Below are 27031 nucleotides of genomic sequence, written 5' to 3' on the forward strand. Positions count from 1 at the left end.
CAAATTAGACCCCACGAAGAAGCCTCGTGAGCTGTGCGCTGGCCGCTTGGCCAAGCTCCATCTGGTGCAAGTGTCCAGATCTCCATGGCGTGGTATCTGTTTCGATCTTGTGTTGAATTGTTTCTGGTTTAATCCAGTACTCCTGTTATTCTGTTTAAAATAAATAAATAAATAAAACTTTAAAAAGAAATAAAAGGCTGTGTGCATTATTCCTCCTTTCAGAAATGTAAGTGCGGAATCAACCCAGTTGTTACCTACCATGGGGTGCGGTTAACCAAAGGCGGGAAACAGAAGCGAGAATTAAGGCGCTCTCAGCCATTGCTGGAGAGCCAGTACTTCACTTCCCAGACTCACAACTGGGCGCAGGTCAGTCCCAGACCAGAGCCAACAGGGATAGGTAAATGCAAGTGCCTAGTACAGTAAGTGCCCAAATAAATACGTCTTGAATATGAATAAGAGGAGATACAGGTTTAGGAATTACAGTCATGGAAGAAGAGTAAGGTGTATAATTTAATACACTACAAAAGAGTGTTGCTATGTAAGTTTAGATTATTTTCTCTAATGGTCTTATCTTGCTCTCAAGTCCTCATTCTCATGGGAGGGGAGGCAGAAAAGGAGACTTAAACTTGAGAGTTAAAGGTAACTCAGGCTGTTTGGAGTAAATGCTGTCTTTCAGGATTCTCCCTCCTCCCTCTTCCAGCCTATATGTCCCCTTAATATAGAGGACAAGTTTGGCAGGGGGAGGGGTAGTCCTTAAAGCTGTGCTGGCCTCTGCTTCTCCCCCTAGCTACTGATGAAGTCTGTGACAGATGAAACTTGTGGTTTATTCTCTCAGCATAATTGAGGAGTCTCAGTGGTCTTCAACCCACATGCACTTGGCCCCAACACAAATCTCCCTAGCCTCTGAATCATATTTACATCAGTGTGTGGGCTTAGGTATTCCTAGAATCTGCCGTGTGTTATCTCTGACTCTGAACTATTTTAGCAACTTCTGTGAGTCTAAACTAATTTCAAATAAAAATATTCAAAGAAATATTTTAAAGAAACAAACAAAAATATATCTCTTCCATGCCAGCCAGGAACCAAGGGAGTCAGGAGTAGGACCTTCAGCTCACTCATCGTATGAACCAACAAGGCCATTGCCATTCTCCTGCAGTCACCCTATGATGATTCAAGGTCACTTGCATGGCAGTGTCTTCTCAGAGTCAAAATCTTTCTGGGGCTTCTATCCTTTTCACTGCCCCATCTTTTCAGGGGACAAGGGGTGCTGGGTTCCTGAAGAACCCAGGCTGACCACAGCTCCTGTTATCCACCCTCCTAATCTTTCTCCATCCCCTTTCCAGTAAGAATTCTACTTAATCTTTCTTGCTGATCAGAACTCCTCCTGAGTTTATCCCCTTTGCTCAATGTTATAGATATCTCTTTTCTAAGGGGTCACTCTGCTAAGGGAGACATTAAGCTTTATGGCTTAGTCCTAGTGGTATATGGAGAGCTGGGAGAGCATGAAGGGATATTTCAGTGAAAAAGTATTCTCTTTTTTTGCTGCTCAGCGTCTGAACCTGCTTCCTATTGTTGGAGAATACCTCCACCTATTTCCTACCTCAGAGGCTGAAAATACCAGATACAGTCCTAGCCTCCCTTGCAACCAGGCATAGCACATGACCTAAGTTCTGCCAATCAGGTGCGTCTTCCCAAGCCTTTGAATTGGGATGGAGAGAATGACAAACAATACAGAATCCATTCTGGCGATGGGTGGTAGAAGCAGCAATGGCATCAGTTCTAATGCAGGAGTGGGCAAAATTCAATGGCAGTGGTGTCAGAGGTGTGAGTGGCAGCATCTCGTATCCAGCGGCAAGGATAATGGTACCTTCATCAGACCACCTGTGGCATGATTTGGGCATAGTTCCTGGCTGCAGAGCTTCTGAACCTCACTCTCTGGCCCTCCTGGAGATCCTGTCAGCTGTCACTGAGCTGCAGCTGGTTTGAGATTGCAGCTGCCCAGGCTGATTTAGCACTGGTAGACCACAGTAGCCGAGTTTAATAAGAAAACAGATTCTTTTGGGAATCAACATAGGCTTTCTAGGAACTCATACTGCATGAGCCAGCATCAAGTCTTGGGTGGAGATAGAAATTTCTTTTCTGGAGTCACAAGAAAGCTCTCTAGGGGACCCTAGACTGCAAAGGCAGCTGTACTTTGCATGAACTTCAGACCTATTGCCAGCACCAAGAATGAAGCACTTCAGACCTGGGTTTTTCTCAAGCTCAGCTTAGGAGGTAGAAATCTAATGGATTTTTTGCTAATTTTTTTCTTGTATATCTTGTTTCTTAGCCCTGGATTGATAACCCAGGTTGGACCTGATGCAGCAAGAAAATATTTGCAGAAAAGAAATGTTTATGCATCTTTTAGAGTAGGAAAGTTTATGTCAATGTGCCCTCACTGGGTCTCTGAAGCACCATCTTGGTGGTGACAGTAACTACCAACACAGCTGGAGAAAGCCTTGGGTTTCTACAAGAAGAGCACAGGAAGCACAACTAACCTCTTTACAGAAGATTTTTCCCATTAGAGTTTAGGTCCACAGACTCTGGCCAACTGGCACAGCGTGACTGGTGGCCTGACAAGCTCAAATGAGAAGCTTTTCCCTTTTCTCCATCCACCAGATAATCCTAAATTAATTGGCTGGCAACTGCAATATAGATCTGGATTGTGCTGGCATCTGGGAATGTCATTTTTGCTTGTGATAACTGCTGCTAGTGTTTTTCTAAATATCGTGGGAGTGTGGCTGCTGCTACACTGACCTTATGTATCCTGTGCTCTTTGGAAAAGTAGGACACGTAAGAGAATTGCAGTTGGGTTAATCCTGCTTAGGAAGTATTGCAGGAGTTTCATACATTCTAGTATAACAGCACAAAATACAGTGATAGCACCTAATGGTAGCCAGTGTATAAAGGTCAAAAGCTTTTAATAAAAGCAGGACTTTTCCATTTTAAACTTATCTCTTGTGCACACAGAACCCTATGTAGGAAGTAAGATTTGAACATTCATACATTCAACCTTTATTTATTAAGGGCACTATGAGTCAGGCACTGTTCTTGGTGCTGAGAACAAAGCAGACAAGGTCTCTGCACTTGTAGATGTAGAATGCAGAATGTAGTCTTATATTCCAGAGAAGAGAGATGATAAAAATACAAAGAGAGAAATGATTCCATATAATCGCAAGTGCTAAGGAAAAAAATTTATCGATTTATCAAGTAGAGCTCCTTGTGTTCTAGGCACTTTCTTAGCGTTTTACAAATATTAACTCATTTGATTTCATAACAATCTATAAGGTAGGTGCTATAATTTTCCTCATTTTCAGATGAGAAAAGTAAAGCACAAAAAGGTTAAGTAACTTAGCTAGCATGTAGTGAAATGAGGATTCAAACCCCAGTGATGTAGCTCTGTTGTCTGAAACAAGGTAACGGGATTCAAAAGAGACTGGGAGGGGAGACTCGAGGGAGGTGCTAATTTAGAGAGGGTATCTGGGAAAGGCTTGTGAGGAGGTGAATTTTGAGCTGCGACTTGAATGTTGAGAAGAACCAGTCAAGCACTTCTTGGGACAGAGATTTCTAAGCAGAATGAACAGCACGTACAAAGGCTCTTCGAGGAAAACACCTTTGTACCTCCTGGCATGAGAGGAGGTCAAAGAGGTAGGCAGGGATGAGGTTGGGTGGAGTCTTGTAGGCCCAGTTGGGAGTGTGGATTTTATTCTAATTATAATGGGAAACCCTTGAAAAGCAGGGGAGGAAATGATCTGGTATGCAAAACTACATATTCCCCTCTGTACACTTATAAGAATGTAAATACATAGAGAAAAGCCCAGAAGGAGCACACCACCTGATAACTGGTTAGTTCTGGACATGGGTTAGGGACCATGGCGGTGATCAAGGGGACTTTTGCTTTATCTGTTTTTTACATGAAAATGTACTTGTGTAATTATACAAATGAATAACTTTTTAAAACAATTTAAACTCCATAAAATCCCCTGTAGTGTGTAGGTTAAAACCCACTCAATTGCAAGCAGATGCACCAGGCTCAAGAAAGCACAGTATTTGTGCAGCTTGTGAAGCCTGCTTTAGACACAAACCTGAGTTACAGGATGTGTATCTCTCTCAGAGAAACCACCAGCAGTCATGTGTATTGAGCCAATCACCTTGGGGAAGAAGCTGAGAATACCAAGAGGAAGCATGCTAAGTAAAGCTGCACTGTAAGGCTGAGAAAACCCAAATAAGAAGTAAGAACGTGGCTGGTGTCTCCCAGTGGGCAACCAGTAATCCTGGGCATTGTATAAACAATGGAAACTGTTTTCAGTATATGGCAAGCTACTACCATTTTTGTCTTTCTTTATAGAATGTACTTGATGAAATGCGCTTTAGGAGTAAACCTGGCTTACCTCATACGCCTACTCCTTTGACACATAAGTCAGGGATTTACCACCCACTTTCATCTCTCATTGCTTTCAATCTTCCAACTTCCTGTTCACAACCCCCCATTCATCACATAGTTTATTTCCTGCTGCCTTACTCTTCACTTCAACTCCTCTTATTCTGCTTGGAGACTTCAGAATCCATGCGCATGATCCATCCAATGCCCTGCCTCTTAGTTACTTAATGCTTTCCCTTCCAGTAACCGTTTTTCTTATCAGATCAGTTCCTGGAGTTTTCTCCCATGGACACGTCCTGAACATGTTCATTACCGCTTACCACTTCTGAAATCTCATGTCCAGACCTTCTACCTTTCCAGCTCAAGTACTCCCGTTGTGGAATTCTTCTCTGTTGTCATGACCTCCCGTGCATGACTCCCGCTGCTCTCGCAATACCCACAGTCCCCTGGTCTTCCCTTCCATCTTGCTTAGGCTCCACAACTCATCATTACAATCCACAACCTTGCTTCTCTTTTCCTATCATACACTCCCAGAAAACTTTGACATTTTCCACTTTAAAATGTCTTCTAATTTCTAGTATCATCTCTTCCTTGATGCATGAGTTATTTACAGGTATATTTCTTAATATCAAACATAAAGGGATTTCCCAGTAATCTCTTTGTCATTGATTTTGAGCTTAATGCATTATTATCAGAGAACATACTCTGATTTCAATTCTTTTAAATATTTTGAAGTTGGCTTTATGACCTACATATGGTCAATTTTAGTAAAGATTCCATGTGTACATGAAAAGAATGTAATTTGCAGTTTGGGGTTCAGGGTTCTATATATGGCCATTAAAGTTTGCAGATCATGTTATTCAAGTCTTTTATATCCTCACTGATATTTTGCCTGCTTGTTCTGTCAGTTACTGAGAAAAAGATGTGTAAAATATCCCACTGTGATTGTGCACTGTGAGGAAGGCCTACCTATTTAATACAGATGAGTGGAGAATATAGAATCAGAAAACGTAAAGACAAGCTCTGGAAAGGGTGATACAAGTTACTTTTACTTGAAAGTGACACTTCAATTTTAATCCCATCTCCTTCCCTTTCTATCTGTCTAGACTTAGATAAATTATTTAACTACTTTAATCTCCTTCTAAAAGATGTCATTTAAGTGCCTAGTAAATAGTAAGTGCCCAGTAAAAGTTAATTTTCCTCCTTTTATGAGGAGGGATTGACAGTTTACTCTAGAACAACACAGTGATTATAACTTTATACTCACAGATGGTTGGATATATTTATGCTTAACTGTGTGTAGAGTTCCTAGTATGAACTATGGGTTTAGTACTTCTCATCTCATTCTCAGTAGTAAAGAATCTCTGCAATATTTGTATATGAGAGGTGGCTTAACAGGTATATTAGTTATTATTCTACATAACAAATTACTATAAAGCCTAGATAGTTTAAAATCAGAGACATTTGGGCCAGCCTGGTGGCCTAGTGGTTAAGTGCATGCGCTCCGCTTCGGCGGCCCGGGGGTTCGCAGGTTCGGATCCCCAGCTCGCACCTACGCACCGCCTGTCAGGCCATGCTTTGGCGGCGTCCCATGTAAAGTAGAGGAAGATGGGCACAGATGTTAGCCCAGGGCCAATCTTCCTCGGCGAAAAGAGGAGGATTGGCATCGGATGTTAGCTCAGGGCTGATCTTCCTCACAAAAAAAATAAAAATAAAATCACAGACATTTATTTATTATCTCAGTTTCTGTTGGTTGGAAATCTGGGCATGATTTAGCTTGGTACTTCAAGCTCAGAGTCTCTCACCAGGCTGTAATCAAGGCGTCTACCGTGGCTGCAGTCATTTCAAGGCTCATTTGGGGGAGGATCCACTCCAAGCTCACTCCTGTCACCATGGGTAGACCTCTGGGCTTCACTGGCTGTTGACTGGAGACATCAGTTCCTTGCCATATGGGTGTCTCCATAAAGCTACTCACAAGATGGCAGCTGGCTTCCCTCAGAGAGAGCAAATGAGAGAGCAAGAGAAGACCCTCAAGACAGAAGCCAATTTTTTTTTTTTAAATAGACTTTATTTTTTAGAGCAGTTTTAGGTTCACAGCAAAACTGAACAGGAAGTACAGAGTTCTCACATACCCCTACCGCCACACATGCACAACCTCCCAGACCATTGACATCCCCCACCAGAGTGGTGCATTTGTTACAACTGATGAGCCTACATTGGCACATCATTATCACATATATATTATACCACATATTATATCACACATATATAATATTGTATTATATATATCATTATATATATATCACTAGAATGTATACATGAATTCAGATCCTACATTTTTATTTTTCATAGGGAAAATTTCTATTATTTATCCTCAGCTGGAAATTGAAGGGTGAAAATTTGATGCTTTCTTCTTCCCCAGATCATAAAATCCCCATACTAGCCTCACATTTGGTGGAAAAAGTGTTTGTGAACCATCTCTTGGTGAGTACAGTGGATCTATGTGCTTATTTACAACTTCTCACAGCTGAATTACTTAAATCTCTGAGAGATGTGTTCAAATGCAGCATAGATCCTCTACTCTTTGTCTTATTGGATTATTACATCCAACCTAAATATGTTCTCATGTTAAACAACTTGGTGATTTATGCCTTAGGCCAAAACATGATGGTTTGTGATAGTTAGAAAAACAGTGGCCCCACATCACCACAAGAGGGAGTACAGAGCCACAGAAGCATCTGAGTGTTTTTACGCCTAGGCTTTACCATTCTGAAGAAAACAGAACTTTTGCTGTTTCTGTCTCCCCACTCTCTTTCCCCTTCTAATAATCCAGAGACTTTCTTCTGGCCAAAGGCAGAGCCAATATCTGCATATCTCTCTGTAAAGATGAGGAAAATATAGCTGGAAGCAGCTTCTTTCTCCTGCTGCTGTCTAGGCTGACTTCCTGGAGGAAACACTCCCCAATACCGATTCACACAGAAGTGGGCTCCCATCTCAATGCTGAAGGCACATTCCAGTGCCTGTCTCTGCTCTCTGATTTGCCACCAAAGCCCAAATATCTGGTTTATGAGAATACTTGCTATGTTCAGCAATTCAAGTACTTCTTGAATTAATTTATCATGGCACTAAAGCAACTAGGTAATACAGAGGCCAATGAGTAACAAGGCCTACCATAAGCACTCAGTAAGCAGAGAAAGGTCAGATTTAGAGCCTGGGAAAACACGCATTTCTTGGAATGACATAAATAGAAATCCCCAGTTATAATCCACAATCTTTCTTGAGTCCTTTGCACCTGGGGAAGTTCTAAAACTCTGAGCCCCTTATATGGTGGCATATTATACCCAATTACCATTCGGGGTGTTTGGGGATTTTTTTTTTTTTTTTTTTTTTAATTATTAGCACAGCCTGGAAAGAAGAATGATGAATAGAGGTGAGTAAGATAGTTTTCCCTCAGCAGAGTTAGTCAGACACCTCGGGCAGAATGTTAGGTAAAAAAATACAGGGAGGAGTAAATACAATGAGAGATAAATTATGATTGTGACAATAGAAAATATGATTCTTTGAGTCCTGGCTGATGCTTACTAATACACACAGATTCAACAGAACCGGTTTCCAAACTATGATAGGAAAGAAAAGTTGAAAACAAATAACCAAATGTCTGCCACAAGCGTTCATTCTTTTACTAGATTTCTATGATAACTCTTCTCAAAAGAGCCCAAAGTGTTGTACTGAATGGAAATGTAAACTTCTTTTGAATCTCTTTGCTATAGGCAAAGCCTAGTCTAGTCATGGTGGTGGGAGAAAATATGGGAGATGGAAAAAACAATAACTAAGATGCCTTAAAGCCTGGAGATGACTCCAGATGACTGCAGAAAGAGCAATGGCTAAATCTTTCGGCGTGAAAACGTGCAGCTGGCTGAAGGAATGAGAATACAGCCCAGGCCCTGTACTATAGCAATCTTGAAAGCTTGGGGGAGCTTACTGCTACTTGAGAGATACATCACATCTTGAATCTTGGAATCCTCCAGTGGATTTCAGATCCAGAATCTGATGCAATTCCCCAAACTCGTCTCCCTAACACTCTTCTGCTATTAACACTGGTCCCTCTTATACAATGTTCATTTATTATGGAGAGATATATGCCTCCAACTCATCACAAACTTGTATTCCTGCCATTGTGTCAGTGTTCCTTCCAAGCTTTAGATCTGGTCAAGTCAAAATGATTTTACAATTGGGCCCTCAAAGCTCAGGAACTTCTGAGAAGCTGGCCAGCCTTGTACCCAGGCTGAGAAGTCACAAGGTCAAGGTCTATCTCAGAAGTCTCAGCAAAGGAGTGTGGTGTGGCTTGTCATTATCCATCTCTGAAGTAAAGTAAATATGAAGTTTTAATTAGTCAGACCTGGGTCACATGCCACCTTTAGAGCTGGGGGTGAAATTAGCTTCACTTGCATTGAGAGTAGGAGAAGGGTAGATTCCTGGTGAATGTTGGAAGCTATTAGAAATAGAGTAAATGGGGCCGGCCCTGTGGCTTGGTGGTTAAGTGCGCGCGCTGCGATGCTGGTGGCCCGGGTTCGGATCCCGGGTGCGCATCGAGGCACCACTTCTCTGTTCATCCTGAGGCCGAGTCCCACATACAGCAACTAGAAGGATGTGCAGCTACGACACACAACTATCCACTGGGGCTTTGGGGGAAAAAAAAATAAATAAAATCTTTAAAAAAAAAAAAAAAAAAAAAAAAAGAAATAGAGTAAATGAATTCAGGGCAGCCAAGAAGCAATACATGTCTCCCTACTTTTCAGCCCTTCCCTCTCCATAGCCACCCATCACAGGTCCATTTGGCCCATCCAGGGAACCTTGGATGTCTGAATATAGTGCAAATGGAGCCCTTGGAATTGTGCAGTGTGTTGGCCCTGACTATTAGTAACCACACGCTGGCCATTGCTGTGTGATGAGGATCGTTAGTATTCATTTTCTTGATACTCTTTCAGTCTCTGCTCATATCTTTTGTTAATTTCTGTTTCACCAAGTCACACACACACACCACCCCACATACGCACACAAATCACAGGGAGACAAGCAAAGTCAATGACAATATCTGACAGCAACAACAAAGACCTCAGATAATAACCGTCATGGTGATAGGGGAAACTTCAAGGATGGTCAGGGTGGTGGAAGGTGTTCATTACCACTGTTTTAAATTCATCTTAGAACAAGCCATGTTATCAATACAAAATTCACATAAAATAAATCACTTGTTTCAAGTAAACATCTCTCTTTCCCCCTTTGAGCATTGTATTTTAAAAAATAAACGAAAAGAGTAGATACTTTTTACCCACATCTGGTTCCCATATTAACCACATGTAATGAAATCAATTATTGAGTGGTTCATTAGGAAGGAGTGATTGTCCTTCCACAATGAGACATATTCTCCAGATTTACAGAGCCACAAGCAGATATAATGAGACTGTAAAATTCTTCCCAGGAAAGACATCCTTTTTCCTTAAAGTGATTCAGTCCTGCCCCCAGAGTCTGTAGCTTGCTGCTGGAAAAATCCCACTATCAGCCTTTTGGGTGATCCCAGGGGAACTGACTCCTGGGAGCTAGGTCTCCTGATACTCTCGGACCTACAGTGAACAAATGTGGGCTTGGCATCTAGAGGGTAAGAACTCCTGTCCTGCTAGACTCGAGAGTGCACGGGCAAGGAGGCAGTGCGTGCCGTGCTAGAAGCTCAGGCTCTGGAGATAGCAGCCTGGGCTATCATCCCACCTCCACCACTCACCAGCGGTGTGTCATCAACAGTCCTTTCTTTCTGAGCCTGAGTTTTCTCACCTATAAAATGGTGATAAGAGTTCCTACCTTCCTGACTTGTGATGGAGACAAGCTAGTCCACAAAGAGAGTTTAGCATAGTGCCAGGCACATAGTACTAAATAAAGATTAGTTTGGATCAGTCTTTTAGATTGATGTGTTGTTTTTTTAATTTTGGTTTTTTAAAAGTGCCTAGCAGGTAAAGCTTGACCTGAACTCTTACTTCCATCAGGAGAAGGACTGTCACTGACAACTTATAGCACCTTTAAACTGAGCAGGGGGAACACCATTGGATAACTTGGTCTTTCACTGAAAATAAGAAAACAACCAGTACTTAGGTTTCCCTTCACCTACCAACTTGGAAGGGCTATCAAAGAAATCTTAGGCAGCCTAAGGAATGTTTAATACACCTAATATCCTCTTTCTAGAGAGTTTGTGCTTCTAGTTTAAGTTATTTTGACTCTTACTTTTGGCTCAAGGATATAATATGATCCACCACACAATCCAAAAAGGAGAAATTCAGAGCACTAATAGTGATAGCTTCTATTTATTGAGGATGTACTAGACGCCGTCATCTGAGCGCTTTATGTGCCTTTAATGATTATTTGAGATAGGCAGTGTGGATATGCCCATTTTACAGATGAGGAAACTGGGGCTCAAAGAAATGAAATCACTTTCCTAAGCTTCAACTACCGAGCTTATTCTCTTAACCTGATAACACTTTGCAGCCTTCCAAAATACTTTAAATAAATGATCTCAGATGCTTAAAAATAACAAGCCTTAATTTGAATCAATACATTCTCACAACACTTCATGACAGACTTTAATTCTGAGTTCTAGCTGGTCTGTCTCCAGTGACCATGCCAGGTGCCCACTAGTCTGTCTCTTAGCATAGTTTCCTGGGACTAGAGATTTGCACAAGTGCATGGGTGACTTGTTAAGTGGCTGCAGCCAGTGCATAAATGCAGAAAAGCCCTATTGGCACAACTTCCAGCAGACTTGGGGCATGAGAAAACACAGCTCCTGCCCCCACCCCAAGGTGGCAGGTGGAATCTATGACCTGATACTACCAAAAATGTGCGGCAAAGGATTGTTTCATCAAACACCATGAAGAACTGCATTAATACTTCAGAGTTGAAGGAAAATGACAAGTCTCCAGAAACCAATCCTGAACTCACAGAAATTTAAATGAGCAAGAGCTTTACACAGGGAATGCAAAACCAAACTAGCAATAATCTTGTATCAATCAGAACTCCTTCAGTTATAAGGAAAGAAATTGACCCAAACTGGCTTAAGCAAAAAAGTTAAATGTATTGGCTCTTGAAACTGAAGAAGACCGGGGGAAAGCTGACTGCAGGTGTGGCTGAAAGTACTGCCTCAGATGATAGCATCAGGACTCACTTTCTCTCCATCTCTTGACTCTGCTTTCCAGGTTCATTTCTTTCTCAGGCAGGCTCTCTCCTCATGGAAACACATTGGCTGCCAGAAGCCCCAGACTCACAGCCTCATGGTTTCAAGTCCGGTGAGAAGAGAGAATGATTCTTTGCCTGTATCTCAAGCAGAAGTCCTCGGATGATCTACAGCTGAGCCTGATTGCATGGCTGCTTTAAAGACTCATCCCTGGGGCCGGCCCTGTGGCTTGGTGGTTAAGTGCGCGCGCTGCAATGCTGGCGGCCCGGGTTCGGATCCCGGGTGCGCATCGAGGCACCACTTCTCCGTCCATCCTGAGGCCGAGTCCCACATGCCACAACTAGAAGGATGTGCAGCTATGACATACAACTATCTGCTGGGGCTTTGGGGGGAAAAAATAAAATAAATAAAATCTTAAAAAAAAAAAAAAAAAAAAAAAGAACACCACTGATACTTTAAAAAAAAATAAATAAATAAATAAAGACTCATCCCTGAATCAATCACTGACTCTAAGGGAATAAGACGCTCTGATTGGCCAGATCTTGGTCATGTGCCCAACTGTTATCAGAGGTGATGTCAGCACCTGGATACAGAGTTGGGGACAGGTGGCACTCCTAAAGAAAACCCAGAATCTTGTTAACAATAGAGCAAGAAAGAATGCTGAGCAGCAGATGTAAGTGACTACAACATAAACGATTATAGGTCCTAATGCCCTATGACTATACATATTCTTAACTAAACTCCAGGCCCATGGAATGATAGCAAGACATAACGTTAGAAATCATGACAGATCCTAAAATCCAGGCCAGAGCATTACTGCCAACATATGTGCAGAGGTCCTATGTTCTGGCACAGTGTGGATTTAATAAGGTAATATAAAGCACCTCTCACTCAACAGTTAAGTTATGCCAGAGCAATCTAACAAGTGTCAGTCATCCCTCTTCCCCCACGCTCACTTTGTCATGACCTTGGAAATTCCAAGATTTAAGACAAAAGAGCCATAACAGAGATTAAAGGAGCCAGAGGCAAGCAGGCTCAGAAGTTTTCAACTTATCCTAAAGAGCTAACAGAAGAGAAAGGCTCTTCTCAGATGGTGTCCATATGGTTTACATATTGTATACATGGAATTTATGTCAAATCTAGAGCAAGGGACAGGGGTGATGCAGAAGGGACCAACCAATCACCTTTCTTAGAGTGGAATCCACCAAGAACATGATCTCAGCCAGGCATTGGGGAGTGAGTGGGGTCATTGTCGGATGAAGCCAGCAGACTGGTAAGATGGAATTTGGTTTTGGTTGGATGAAACTATTAGCACAGCCCTGGTACCCTTGGTCAAATATGTTATTATATTCCAAAAGAGAAAGGTACAACATGATAGCTAGTGAATATTTTCAAAATAAAGATTAACATTGAACTCTAAATCTGAATTTTCTTCAAATAAAACTGCTAATTTAAAATGTCCCAAGAATTAAGCAAGTCTCCTAAATAAACTTTATGCATCAGATTCCTTCCTTGTAAAACAGCCTGGATGATGGCTAAAGTGTGTTTCAAATCTAAAACTCAACAACTAGCATTTTCTGAGAAAAGTCAGCTGCTACCTACAGAGGTATCTCAGCCCAGAGACCTGGCCTCAGCTCACCTTCAGCACCACCCCATCACCTCCACATCCTCGTCCACACTTTCCAGGTGATATGATGATGCTGATGGCAGCTAACAGGAATGGAGCACGTTACTATATGCTAGGCACTCTTCTTTACCCAAGTGCTTTACATGGATTATATATAAGAGCTACAATTATCTCCACTTAACAGATGAAAATAACAAGAGAGAGAAAATATAAGTAACCTGCACAAGGTCACAGCCAGTAAGTGGCTCCCTCACCCACGTGTTACCCAGTCATCTGATTTGTGGACATGATAGTAAGCATCTCAGTTTTCTCAGTTTCAGTAACATGCTAGTTGTTGCTTCGGATAATTGTCAGCTTTCTAATTTGGATATGCACGAACAAGCTTCATGAAGGTGAGGACAGGACTAAGATGATTTAGATAACTTGTCGACAGCAACTTTCTTTGACCCACCACAGAACATTCTGCAATTGAACATCTGGAACCAGAGAAGGCAGATACTAAGGGTTCACCTCCGCTCAGCCACCTACTGGTTCTGGGAGCCACAGGGTGCTGTACAGAGTATGGCTCTCCATGACAGTCCTGGGTTCAAGCCCTGACTCTGCCGCTTACCAGCTGAGTCACTAGGAAAATTTCTTATCTTCTCAGTGTCAGTTTCTCTTCTGTAAAGTAGAGGGTGATACCACATACCTCACAGTGAGAGACCACAATATAAAACAGCTAATAGCTTTATGTTAGCCTACAGTAAATGCTTCCTGATGATAGCATCAAATTCAGGGTGGGAAAGTCTGAATTCCAAGACCATCAATATAAGATATCTGCAGATGGAACAGAAAATTCAGAAGACAGGAAAGGATTAAACTCAAGAGATACCTATTCTGTCTCTGCAAGAGCTAATCTTGATTGAAATAACCGCAAATGTGCCACTTCCTCTTTCCTGGAACAAAGAACAATTTTATCATCTGTAAGAACTGCCATCAAAGTTCCCCTTGATCCATTCTTGCTCGTATACAAGAGTTTTCAAATTATAACTAGCAGCAGCAGGGGGAGGGTTGAGGAAAGGCAGGGGGAGGGGTTTGCGGGGACAGGTCAGACAATTTCCTCTACCTTTACCCAAATGATCTCAGGAATGGCACTCCTTAAGAGGTACCAAGAAGCTGCTGGTGGCGGTTCCTCACACTTCAGGGAAGTATGATCCCTGCTCCAACTCATTAGTTTCCCTTCTTGACAATATCTGCTTCACCATTACTAAAGCTATCCCTACAAGTGGCTCTTACTCCTTTGAAAAGACAGACTGAGTAGATGGTGGAGAGGGTAGGAGGTTGGCTCAGTAGTTTATATTTCAGAATTTACTTAGGCCACACCATTATCATCATCCCACTACATTATTTGGTCATTGGTGTTTGTCAGGCATCAGAACTACTCTGGGTTGGCTGCTGACAATAGGCCCAAGTGAGCAGGGAGCCAAGAGTGGTTTTGTAGCCTTATATTTAACTCCACAACATATCTTGGAGAGTATCCTTATAGTATTTGCTGCCTAAAGTTGGCAGTCAGTCACTCTTAGAGATGGATCAAGAGAATATTTGATGAATCTTATGAGTAAAAGAAGCTGGACACAAAAGAGTATATACTGAATGATTCCATTTATGTGAAGTTCAAAAACAGGCAAAACTCATCTCTAGCGCTAGAAGTCAGAATAGTGGATACCTTGGCTGGGGGACTTCTGGGTGATAGAAATGTTCTTTTTCTTAACTGGAGTGCTGGTTAACAGGTGTGTTCACTTTGTCATAAATTTCTAGAACTGCACCCTTATGCTCTTCTGTATGCACATTATACTTCAATAAGTGACTGGGAGAAGGAAGTGGAGGAAGAAGAAGAAGAGGAAGAGGAGGAGAAGGGAAAAGAATAAAACACAGAACAAAAGGAAATGAATGAAAATGTAGAACAAAAAGAGTACAATAATAAGAGACGGAAAACATATTTCATTAATTAAAATCACAATGAACTATCACTACACTCCTATTAGAACAGCTGAAATTAAAATATGGTGATAATGCCAAATGCTGGCAAGGACTTGGAGACACTGGGTCTCTCCTACATTGCTGGTGTGACTGTAAAATAGCATAGCCACTCTGGAAAAATGTTTTTTTGAAGTATTTACCACATGATTCAGGAATCACACTCTTGGGCATTTATCCCAGAGAAATAAAAACTTATTTCACATAAAAACCTCTACACAAATGATTATAGAAATTTTATTCATAGAAGAAAAATATTGGAAACAACCCAAATGTCCTTCAGGGGATGAATGGTTGAACAAACTTTAGTATAGCGATATAATGGAATACTACTCAATAAAAAGGGATGAATTACTGATACAGGCAACAACCTGAATGGACATCAAGGGCATTATGCTTAGTGAAACAAGTCACTCTCAAAAGGTTACATACTTTATGATTCCACTTATACAACATTCTCAAAATGATAAAACGATACAGATGGAGAATAGATGACTAGTTACTAGGGATGGGAGGGGGACGGAGTGGGAGCTGTGTGAGTATAGAGAGGTCAGTATCATGAGAGAGTTGTTTGTGGTGATGGAACAGTTCTGTATCTTGATTATAGTGGTGGTTACATGAATCTGTACATGGGATAAAATTATGTAGAACTACACACACACACACATACACGAATGTGTAAGGTTAAAAAAAATGAACCCTATTTAGTGAAAACTAAATAAGGTCTGTGGTCTAGTACCAATATACCAACGTCAATTCCTAGTTTTGATATTGTACTACACTTGTATAACAGGTCACCATTGGAGAAAGCTGGGTGAAGAGTACACAGGACTCTACTATTTTTACAAATTCCTATGAGTCTATAATTATTAGAAATGAAAAGTTTAAAAGAAAAAAAGGAGAATAATCTTCAATCTTGTCCAGTTTCGATTAGCCCCACACGTTTGCAAATGCTGCTCCCCTCAGGGGGGTTGTTACCCCAGAACTCCTATAGCTTAGCGTCAAGAGCTGTCAGATGAAAACACAATCCTTATATAGAAGCACATCTACAGAAAATACTTGCAAATGGTGAAGGAAAGGAGCAAGTAAACTATGCTTCTTAGGCTCACTGGTTCATCTGTCTTGCTCCTTGGGCTTGTATGATTTGCATAACAGGTTTCACATCAACTTAGAATTTACGACTCTTTTCCTAAAAGTGGAGTCTTCATACACATACAGAAATATTTTCTTAAATATTATGTGAACAAAACAGAAGAATTACAAGTAAGCTACTTAGGGAAAACACCTGTATTGAAACTAGCGTTGGAAAAGACTGAAAAGCTTAGGATGTCTTAAATTCCAAACTCCATTTTCGCTGACAGGAACCAGGAAGTCAGAGCCTCTTACCAAGATGGCAGCTTTCCTTTTTCTTAAGCTAAAAGGAGTGGGGAGCTGATGTCCTATCAGTGGGAATGCTTCTTTTAAAGTCTGGGAGAAGGAAGTGTGGCAAATGCAACTTAAACACAAATTAGAGGGGTCATCTTCTTTCTTGGCTTGCTAATAAAAGCCAAATTGGTTCAGGACGCAGGGTAGGTTTTTAATCAGCCATGTTTATATTATTATTCTTGGTTGAAATCATGAGGTTAGTTAAGAGAGAAATCAAAATAAACTAAAACTAACACTTCAAAAGCCCATCTTTTTGTAATCAGGAGAAATAAAAAATTCTGTCATGAGTTAGCAAGTATCAGGAAGTATTGCGACTTGTCCAAAAAAGACTTTGGACACCAACTTTCTGAACATAACCCAATGAAAAGGAAAGGACCTCTGTCTTGTCTAGAGCCACAGGGAAATCCACCGGGGATGAAACACAGGGTCTAAACCCCAAGTGGGCTTTGTTCTCAGGCTGTATTCCTGGGCCTGATTTCCAATCCTTTGCCAGCAAGAGGACATGCTGTTTGTTAATGTTTCTTCTCCAAGACTCGGGGACTTGGAACAGTGATTAGTAACAAGTGAGCAGACAGAACCACATGGTGGGCAGGACCCACTGAGAGCTGGCTCAGTGAGATGGCTGGCACAAAACATGGAAGGGCCATCCTCACTGGACCAGTTCAACCAGGAACTTCTGTGTCCCGGCCTGAGGCCTCAGGGAATATACATCTACCTCAGTGAGGGCAAGTAGGTGAAGCCAGAGTTTATCCAGCTTCACAAGTTGCGCTGCAATCTATTTCTGAAAAAATGATTCTAAAAAGCCCTTTCCTGTAGCTATTTCTCAGATATTCCCAAGTATTAAATATTAATTTTTAATTAAAATGTTAATTATAATGTTTATTAAATGTTAATTAAAATGTTACTTCTTAGTTTACACTTAGATTCTTCCACTCAGTACAGTGTGTAATCTACATTTTCTCATGGACTCATTTACAACCATTTTTATTTTGAATGAAAAAAATGGCCTGTAAACATTTTTCTTTTACCCGTACTGTCTCTCTCTCTCTCACACACACACAGACACACATATACTTGCCATTGATTTTGAGAAAGAAATCTGCCACTACTTTGAGTTGATTGCTTTTAAGTCATGAATTTAAAACTCAAAAAACTGCTTGAAAATTTTAAAGCCAGAAAGCCGATGTGTGGCTAACAAAACCTTCTTTTCATCCTGGGAATCCCAATTTAGTACTAACCTGTGCATTGTCGGTGTCCCCACCAGTCAGTAAACTCCTCAGGTGCAGGAACTAGGTGTCATTGTGTAGTTCCAAGGCCCAGCCTGGTGTTGGGCACATAACAGGTCTTCAATCATTTCTTGAATTGAAGAGATTAATTTATTAGGCATACATGGGACTCACATCTTCACATGGAAAGGAATGTGGTTATTAACAGGTTAGCCCACTGTTATTTCATATTTTACATGTATATGTGTGTGTGTGTGTTTGTTTCCAGTTAAAAAAAAAAAAACTATTCCATGAAGAACTCCAGACTCTGTAACTACTCAGTTATCTCTGTTGGAGTCATGAAGGGAAAATAATAGTATGGTGCCTAGTCTTCAAAGATGGCCCCAAAGAACTATGCATCCAGAATTCAGGCCCTTGTGCAGTCCCTCCTATACTAAATCAGAGTTGGACCTGTGTGCAATAAAGGGATAACTCAGCAGGCTTCGGATGATCAAACTCTGCACATTCCAAAGAAAGGACTGAGCCTTGCCTAGCTCCTGGGAGATCGTCTCTAAGCCCTTGGTATATCCTGCCTGATAAGAGTGCCTTAGTATACCCAGGGCCTTGGGCCACACCAGCTAGTGTGTGCTAACAATGTGATTTATAGTAAACACCTGTTTTTATTCACGGGGGACTCTGGACCATCCTGTATCAGTTTGACCTAAAAAAACCCTGGACACCAAGGCTCAGGTGAGCTTCCCTAGTTGACAATACTTTGTACATGTCACATATCATTGCTGAGACAACTAAGTGTTGTATGTAAAGCTCTTCTGGAATAGGACAGCTGGAAGCCGAACCTTGTTTCTCTTGGACTCTGCCCCATCCACCTTTTTTCTTTGCTCATTTTAATCTGTATTCTTTCACTGTAACAAACCTTAACTGTGAGTATGACAGCTTTTCTGAGTCCTACTAGAGAATCATCAAACCCGAAGGTGATCTTGAGGACTCTACACACAGCCTGTAATTTGCTTTAACCAGCAGAACGAGGCAGAAACGACACTGTGCCTGTTCTGGGTGTATGCCTTAAGAAGGCCTGGAAACTTCTGCTCCTGCAGTTTTGGATGCCCTGAGAAAGTACTAGGTAGAGACCAGCGGAAGAGAGGCCCAGTCATCCCGGTGGCACAGTCAAATCTCCAGAAGACTCCAGTCCTAGCCACCATCTGACTGCAACCACATAAGACCCCAGTAGAGACAACGGCCCAGTTAAACCCAGTCCACCCACAGAATCATGAGAGATAACAAAATGGTTGTTGTTTTAAACCACTAAATTTTGGGGTGGCTTGTTATGCAGCAGCAGATAACTAAAACCAGCAGGAATGATAAAATAATCAGAGACTCAGAATTTAATTGGCTAAGAGATCATATAAGTAACTGCTGGAAACCATTACTTTCAACGACTCAACCCAAAACAATTTTCCTAAATTGAAAGCAAAAAAAACAATTTTTTAAGGGGACTGGGCTTAATAAAATTCTCTGGGGCTGCGGAAGTCTGTTTTTTAATTTATTTTATGCTCCAGGCTTATTTTCATTGCTTAGGTAAACAATACTTCACACAGAAATAGTCTTCAGGAGGTTTCCAAGCCCTCCATGTTTTGTTTAATTTTATCCTTAAAATGAGACTATGAGGTAGTTGATTTTATCCAAATTTTAGAGATAAGGTGAGAGAGCTCCCTGGCAGACAAGGAGCTGGACACACTGGTTTCGACTGCATCAGCGCACGCCCTCTGTACCCTGCTGGGTTCTACCTGACCACCCTCCAGTGAGTCTCTAAGAGGAAGAGACGCCCAACTCCTGACACACGGTGTTTGAAAACACTATGGAATGTTTCCACTCGGGGATTTCACTGCATGTTATCCAGTGACTATTTCAGCAAGCTAAAAATGTGACTCCTCAGTCATGAGAACACTAAGTCCATATGATTAGGGAATAGCAATAACGCTGGCACTTTTATCTAATTATCAGCAAGTCCTCTTCCAGGACATTGAATTTAAAATTTTCTTATAAAATTTTATAATTTTCTTGGCAAGTATTTATCCTTTAGTGAAAACAAGTGGTCTTGGAAGAGAACAACAAAAGATGCTGACAAGTCACTTAGGATGGGTAAGTGGTGGCTCCTGCTGGGCTGATAAAAAGTCAATTTCCAGGAAAATGGAACCTAGGCTTCTTATAAAACATCAATCATCCCAGATAATGGTGGCAATCTAGGTATGTATACTCAGAGTTTTCACTTCCATGCCTTGTGTTTATACTTCACATCAGGCAGTTTTAAAGGACTTAATCCATCTGTAAACTTTTCAATGGAAAAACCAAAGTACAGAGAATCGTATTGTCTTAGATCATTCTGTGAATCAAAACACATACTTTTTAAAATCAAATATTCTTTCCTTAAGAACAAATTCCAAGTGCCCGATCAGCCACCTTATTTACATGAGGCAGATATACAGTTAAAAATGACAGCTGCTAGTAGGGAAGACAGAGAATTTCCTCAGCCACCCATGAAGGAAGATGAGGGGGCCTTATCTTTTGGTGCTAATCTTCTAAAGATCTCATGGAAATTTGGTGGACACAGAGCACAGTTCTCTACACTTGAAGGACATTTTCCAACGCACAGATGTGTTTCTCTTAACTACAAACGCTGGCTGACTTGTCTGTATCCTTTTTCAGTGCTCAGCAGATGGGACATTTTTGGAGTGGCTTGTCCCCTCTAACTTGGGGTTGATGTTCATTGCTAGATGGAAAACACATCTTTGGCTACACAGACATGAATCAATATTACACAAAAATGTTTCCATTTTGGGAAATTCCCCAAGATAAAAGTGTCTTTCTGGCTCTGGGCATACATAAGCAACCATGAGGACACCTCAATAAAAGAGAAAATGGATTTTCAATAGCTTGTCATGATAGTGATATGTGATTATAAGCTCTGAAAGATGTTCCTATTGTTCCATTTTGGAAACAAAAAGTTGACTCATTTTTCTAGTTAGTGCTTCAGTGTTTTCGTTACAGGGTTACTATAAAGACTTCATCTGAATCACAGCAAAGAAAAGTATTTCAGAGCTAGGATAAAATTTTATCATCATAAACAGCATTGAGCGCTAAAACCTGCTTTGAGTTTAACAAATTACAGAGAAGCTTTATGCCCAGGAACACAATATATCAAGTAAAACAGTGATTTTTCATCCCACATACAGCAACTAGAAGGATGTGCAACTATGACATACAACTATCTACTGGGGCTTTGGGGGGAAAAAAAAGAGGAGGAGGATTGGCAGTGGATGTTAGCTCAGAGCTGGTCTTCCTCAGCAAAAAACAGGAGGATTAGCACAGATGTTAGCTCAGGGCTGATCTTCCTCACAAAAAAAAAAAAAACAAAACAGTGATTTTTCAAACACTGCGAAGTTCAACTAATTTAGATAATGCAAGTTTGGAAATGCAAGATTGGCTAAAAATGTAAAAATATTATAAATCTTATTAACATGCTAATTAAGTTTGTTTTATTAGAATATTTTAATTTCCTAGCACTTAACTTTTTACTACAAATATTTCATCATATGGATAGAAACATTCATCTTTCACTTATTATCTGTCAAGGTCGGTATGCTAAATTATAACTTAGCTTAGGTGCTCTCATCAAGTATCTCAAGGATAAGTTCAAATTCTCAGTAAAAATCCAACTGATATGTACAGACCACAAAAAGTGCTCTTTTAATCCTTTGGGGGGAAATCCATCAGGAAGTTTAAGCTTTGTGTTTTTTTAAGTATTTACATTGTGGGAGAAAAAGAACTTTCCAGATAATTGTGAATGAGATACTATTATATAAGACCAAAAAAAAAAAAAAAAAGCATTATTTCTGTACCATTAAAATTCCTAACACTTGCTCTCCTTTTAAACTAATTTTGAGCTGTATATGAAAGGTCCAATAATCAGAAAAACATAAAGCTATTTTTAAACTTATTTGCTCAGATATTTCCAGCCTCTAAACCTGGAAAATAATGTTGAAGTTTCAAATTGATGCCATACCCTTTCTGGGGAACAGAATGGGGAACTGTTGCTTCTGTCCTGGTTGTGTGCACATAGAGTGCCTTGCGTGTCCACAGAAAGACCGCCTTGTGGGGAGGGGCTCACTGTACCTCATGGGTCAATGTTCAAAACCATCGTTAATTGTGAGCACCTTGAAGTTCCACAGGTGACTGAAATTTGAGCCATGAGATGCCCCCAAATTAGGAGCCATGTTATAAAGTTCCTAAAATGGCTTTGTATAAAATCATACCCAAATCTTTAGAGAATAGGTCAGACCTGTATGATTTAAATACCATTTAAGACGTCACTATGAGAAAAACCATTTCAGAAGCACACTGCCCATTCTTCTCTGAACCAATGATGTTTCTAGAATTGCCTTTATCCATACCATCTTTAAATGAAAATAAGGTTTTACTGATATTCTGGTTTTGACACTTATTAGCTATGTGACCTCAGGCAAATTCCTTCATTTCTGTTGCTTTAGTTTCCTCATCTGTAAAATGGTGAAGGTTGTGGCCAGGATTAAACGAGTTAATGTGCCTGGCACACAACAACCACTCTATAAGTGTCAGTTGTTGACACTAGTATTATCACTCCCCTATTATATTAACTCATGTTTGCAGAGAAGCCATCAGCACAAAATTTATTTATTTATTTATTTTTTTAAATTTATTTTTTATTTTTTTTATTTTTATTTTTTTTGTGAGGAGATCAGCCCTGTGCTAACATCCGCCAATCCTCCTCTTTTTTTTTGCTGAGGAAGACGGCCCTGGGCTAACATCTGTGCCCATCTTCCTCCACTTTATATGGGACGCCACCACAGCATGGCTTGCCAAGCAGTGCGTCGGTGCGCGCCCGGGATCCGAACCAGCGAACCCCGGGCCGCCGCAGCGGAGCGCGTGCACTTAACCGCTTGCGCCACCGGGCCGGCCCCCAGCACAAAATTTAAAAAATCAATTATAACACAATTCATGATTTTTTTCCAAAATGTAAAGAGACTAAATTAAAAAAAAAATGTTCATAAGACCCCAAAATGACTATTATCTTGGCTCAGAATTATCTATTCTAAGCACATTTGGATTCTTTCCAGCTTTCCCCTCCAACTAAATTCATGCACAAAGGGAGTCCTGTTGCATCAGAAATGAACTTGCTGGTCAAGACTTTGTAACTGACCCTTCTAAGGCATGCCTTCCAGGCACAGGATTGGTAGGATGGGTTCCCTCCAGATGATGTTGAGAGATGGCAGCAAACAGGATTCCCTCCATCAGGATACTCCTTACCGCCATCCTTCTGTGTGAGGTGAAGGGTGGCTCTCCTCCTCCCCCATGCACATTTGATTGCTAGCCTGCAAGCACCTCTCTCTGATTCAAATGTGCCCAGGCTGATTTAAATTTATCTCTAGGTCCTCTCTCTCTGGTTGGTCCTGTCCATAGCTAGAGATGAGCAAGAGGCACCCACCAATTGCCTGGGCACTCCATTTTCCATACCTCTGCTGAGGGAGATCTGGTAGAGAACAGAACGCACCAAACTAGTAGCTCCCACAGATGACACTCTCAGCTTTTCCATGTGAGGAAAGCAGAACTGGTCAAGGAAGCCTGCTGAACTAAATTTATAAGCTACTTAGCAGGCTGTGAAGCTAGAGGGGTCATTTCTGCAGTCACTATGCTATAGCATATAGTGGTCAACATACAGTGGTCATCTTCTGGCTCTGGGAAGTGAGAAGGGTAATTTCAGTTCAAATCGTAGTGTCAGGATTTAATATCAAAGAGGGAGGTACTCTTTGCCTCTGCTGCTTGCACATGAGGGTCCCAGAGAAACTGAGCACCTCCTCTAGGCTGTAGTGGGTTCAAGCAGATCTCAACCTCTGGAATTTTTAGTTCTTGGACCTTTCTTTGTGAGCTATTATTTTAATGTCAATATTCTGGGAGGCAGGCAGATTCAAGGCAAAGGCGTACACTAAATCACAGACCCAGTGACAATGCAAATATTTAGTGATGGTGGTTGAGTTTGTTATTTCCTAAGTGGAAATAGTTGGCCAACAGGTTTCCATTTCTTTTTTACAAAATAAGCAAATGCTTACTTTATCATTCACACACATAAAATTACATAGAAATAACACACGAACTGCGTGGAATGCAAACATTCTTTGGTTTACTCATCAAAAAAGCAAATAACAAAATAGCAAAAACCTTACCAGTTAAATAAAAAATTGACATTCTTTACCTATCAAACTTTATTAAACATTGAAATGCATTAATTTTCATTCTCATGTTCTGTAGCAATATCCTTTCTTCCCTTTTGCCCCTCCCTCATCCCTCTAAATTATTCTGATGGGCTCATCTCTGAAACAAAGATTGTGTTATCTTTCTTAATACCACTTACTTTTTATTGTCCCAACAGCAAAAACAATCTAGATTTTCTCTTTGTCTCTTACATTTGAAAAGGATATTAAAAATGGAGATTCCATCAGCACGATAACATGAAAGTTAAGCCCTCAGCAAACATTTCAAGGCAATGGCATGCCATTACGTTTTGAGGAATTATCATGTTTTGGGAAGTATCACTGTTGGTACTAAAAAACAAGACTCGATTCCAGAAGCATGTTCTTATATTAGACATTATTCATAATGTCAAATACAGTTGGTTTCTACAGTATTGATTTCAGAGAAGTACTTTTCTAGCTTTCTAAGGCTTCAATTTGACTGCCTTAATTCTTGAATGTCTTAATTCTTAATTAAGACAATTCTTGAATGTCAATAACAAAATCTTTAACAAAAGAATCTTTAACAAAAGGTAGACTTGAAAATGGAATTGTTTCAAAAGGAGCAATAACAGCAAGAGAAAGTTCTTGGCTTTTTAAAAAAGGTACATACACATAGTAAGGAATAAAAGTGAATCAAAATACACAACTTCGTACACATTAGAAATATCCAATGTGCCACAACAATTCCCCTAAAAAAGATGTCTTGAGGTTTGAAGCCATACGTATTTTTCTCTGTATGACTCTATATTTGCATTACGCAACCATACATCTTTCCTGTGATCTGTTAACCGTTAGGAAGCTTTTAACCAGAATTTTTGGCAACATGCTTTTCTTCAAATAAAACAAGCCTCATAAAAAATTATCGTTAATGTCTGACCATTGAATTGGACAAATTCTTTCTGAAATATGTATAATCCTTAAAAAATTCTTTTTTCCTTCATGAATCAGCAGTGCTCCATCTTCAAATAAACCATGAGCAGTCACAATCTTAATTCACACGCTCATATGTTCTCTTCATCCAACATTTTGTTGATACCATCACAAAGTTTTTGTAAGTGAGGTTTAAAATTTCCAAAGGGATTATACAAGGCAGCCAAAAAATCACAATCTGAAAAATGATCAAAGACGTTATTAACCCGTCCATGTGACTTTGCGGTGAGGTGACGCTGAATGATTTGGTGGAGCATCTCTCTGCATTCATTTAGCAGCTTGGATAACACATTCCGGTCAAAGGTGTAATCCACTTGATGGAAACTGACCACGGTCATAGCAAGTTGATGAACTTTCTTCTTAAATTTCTCCATCAGTGCTAGCTCATCTTGATTAAACTGATTATTCCTGTAAAGAATGGCCAGCTTGATGACTGTTTTGATGAGGTTTTTGATGATTTTCTCCGCCTCCTTCTTGTTTTGGGTGTACTCCTTGGTCACCCTGTAGAGCTCATCGAGCACTTCGCTGCTCGTGTCATCGATTAAGGTGGTAGCAATGGATTTCGACACCATTTTACCCAAGATCTTCTTTTGTGCCTGAACGGCCAGGTTTTTGGAATTAAAGACATCTGTGGCCACTGAAAACAAAGAGGGTGGGGAGGATAAAAGATCAGTAAATATCAGTGAAAGAAGCAAATTAAAAACCAGATATTAAGGAGTATTTTCCTTCTCATTTTCTCAGTATATGGGAAATTTTCCCACTATACTATTGCCTTCCATCTACTGACATTCGTTTCTGTTCAGAAAAGAACTGAAAAAATCTTTCTATGTTTCTGGGCATTAGGTTCTCATTTGTGAAATTAATGGATTGTTATGCACAATCTTTACGGTCTTCGGCAATTCAAGTATTTTATACCTTCTCCTATGCTGTCAATACTTTGTTTAGAAGTTAAAGGGTTCAACCTTTATAAAAATAACCTTTTATGATTATAAAAACAGTATGTCCCACAAAGCAGTAAGTTTTTATGCAATTTTACCCTAGCTTAGTTTTATAAGAAATACATCAAAAATATAAAATTGACTCCACAGTTGTTCTCTGGGCAACAGCAACCAAGAACACTTTAAAGAAACCCCTTTAAATGTAAGAGGAATAAATGACAAAGCATATACACTGAGAAAAATGACAATTTCATGTAAGCGAATCAAAACGAGAGCTCTGCTTTATAACTCAGTTGCAAAAAGGGAAATTTCCCAAGACACTGGCCAGCATCCACCAGTTTGGCCATCCTAACCACCCTGAATTTCAGCTCCCAAAAGTTGAGTGTTGGAAAGAAAAATTCCGTGGAGATCTTATTGTCACTTGCTATTTCTAATGAACAGCCACTGTTCTTTTTAAATTTTTATGTTTTGAGGAAATAACCATAGTGTATGAGCTGATAAAACATGCTACTTGAACAACATGCTTTGAAAAAGCTGATGCTTAGAGTTTACTCTTGGAATTATCATGACTTAATTGGATAGAGGTTTAAGATCCATATAAGAAGAGTTGTATGTACTGAATATTAATGAGACACTATGTGATGCTTTTAGCTTACAGCTGGTCAGTGAAAATGCTCAATAAATGTTCATTCCCCAAACCAAGTTTAGATTTTCTCCAAAATTTCCCCCCTGTGTGCATGCTGCTCCACTACAACTGTGCTTTCTCCCTCTTCTCCTAGGTCCTCAGAGCTATAGATCTCAGGGTTTCTATTCCACCTCTGGGTCCAGGAGCAGCTGTTCTTTCTGCGTATGCCAATGTATAGGCCTAGGCCTGGGTGTTGGAAAGCAGTCATTCAGTAATGAAAGATAA

At 40.4% G+C, this 27031-nt stretch overlaps 1 protein-coding gene across 3 annotated transcripts in view; it reads right to left on the bottom strand.

The window, feature by feature from the left end:
* Nucleotides 1-24119: 24119 nt before the first annotated feature.
* Nucleotides 24120-27031, bottom strand: part of TNFAIP8 (TNF alpha induced protein 8) — a 107847-nt gene continuing 104935 nt past the window's right edge. For all 3 annotated transcript variants that reach the window (XM_014796561.2, XM_087429903.1, XM_014796558.2), the window contains exon 2: nucleotides 24120-25820. In XM_014796561.2, the coding sequence (XP_014652047.1) occupies nucleotides 25255-25820 (566 nt within the window). In that variant the 3' untranslated portion in view covers nucleotides 24120-25254. The remainder of the gene's footprint in view (nucleotides 25821-27031) is intronic.

Source organism: Ceratotherium simum, chromosome 4 (genome assembly GCF_057802395.1).
Source record: "Ceratotherium simum simum isolate JZ-2026a chromosome 4, ASM5780239v1, whole genome shotgun sequence".
In the NCBI taxonomy this organism is placed as follows: Eukaryota; Metazoa; Chordata; class Mammalia; order Perissodactyla; family Rhinocerotidae; genus Ceratotherium; species Ceratotherium simum.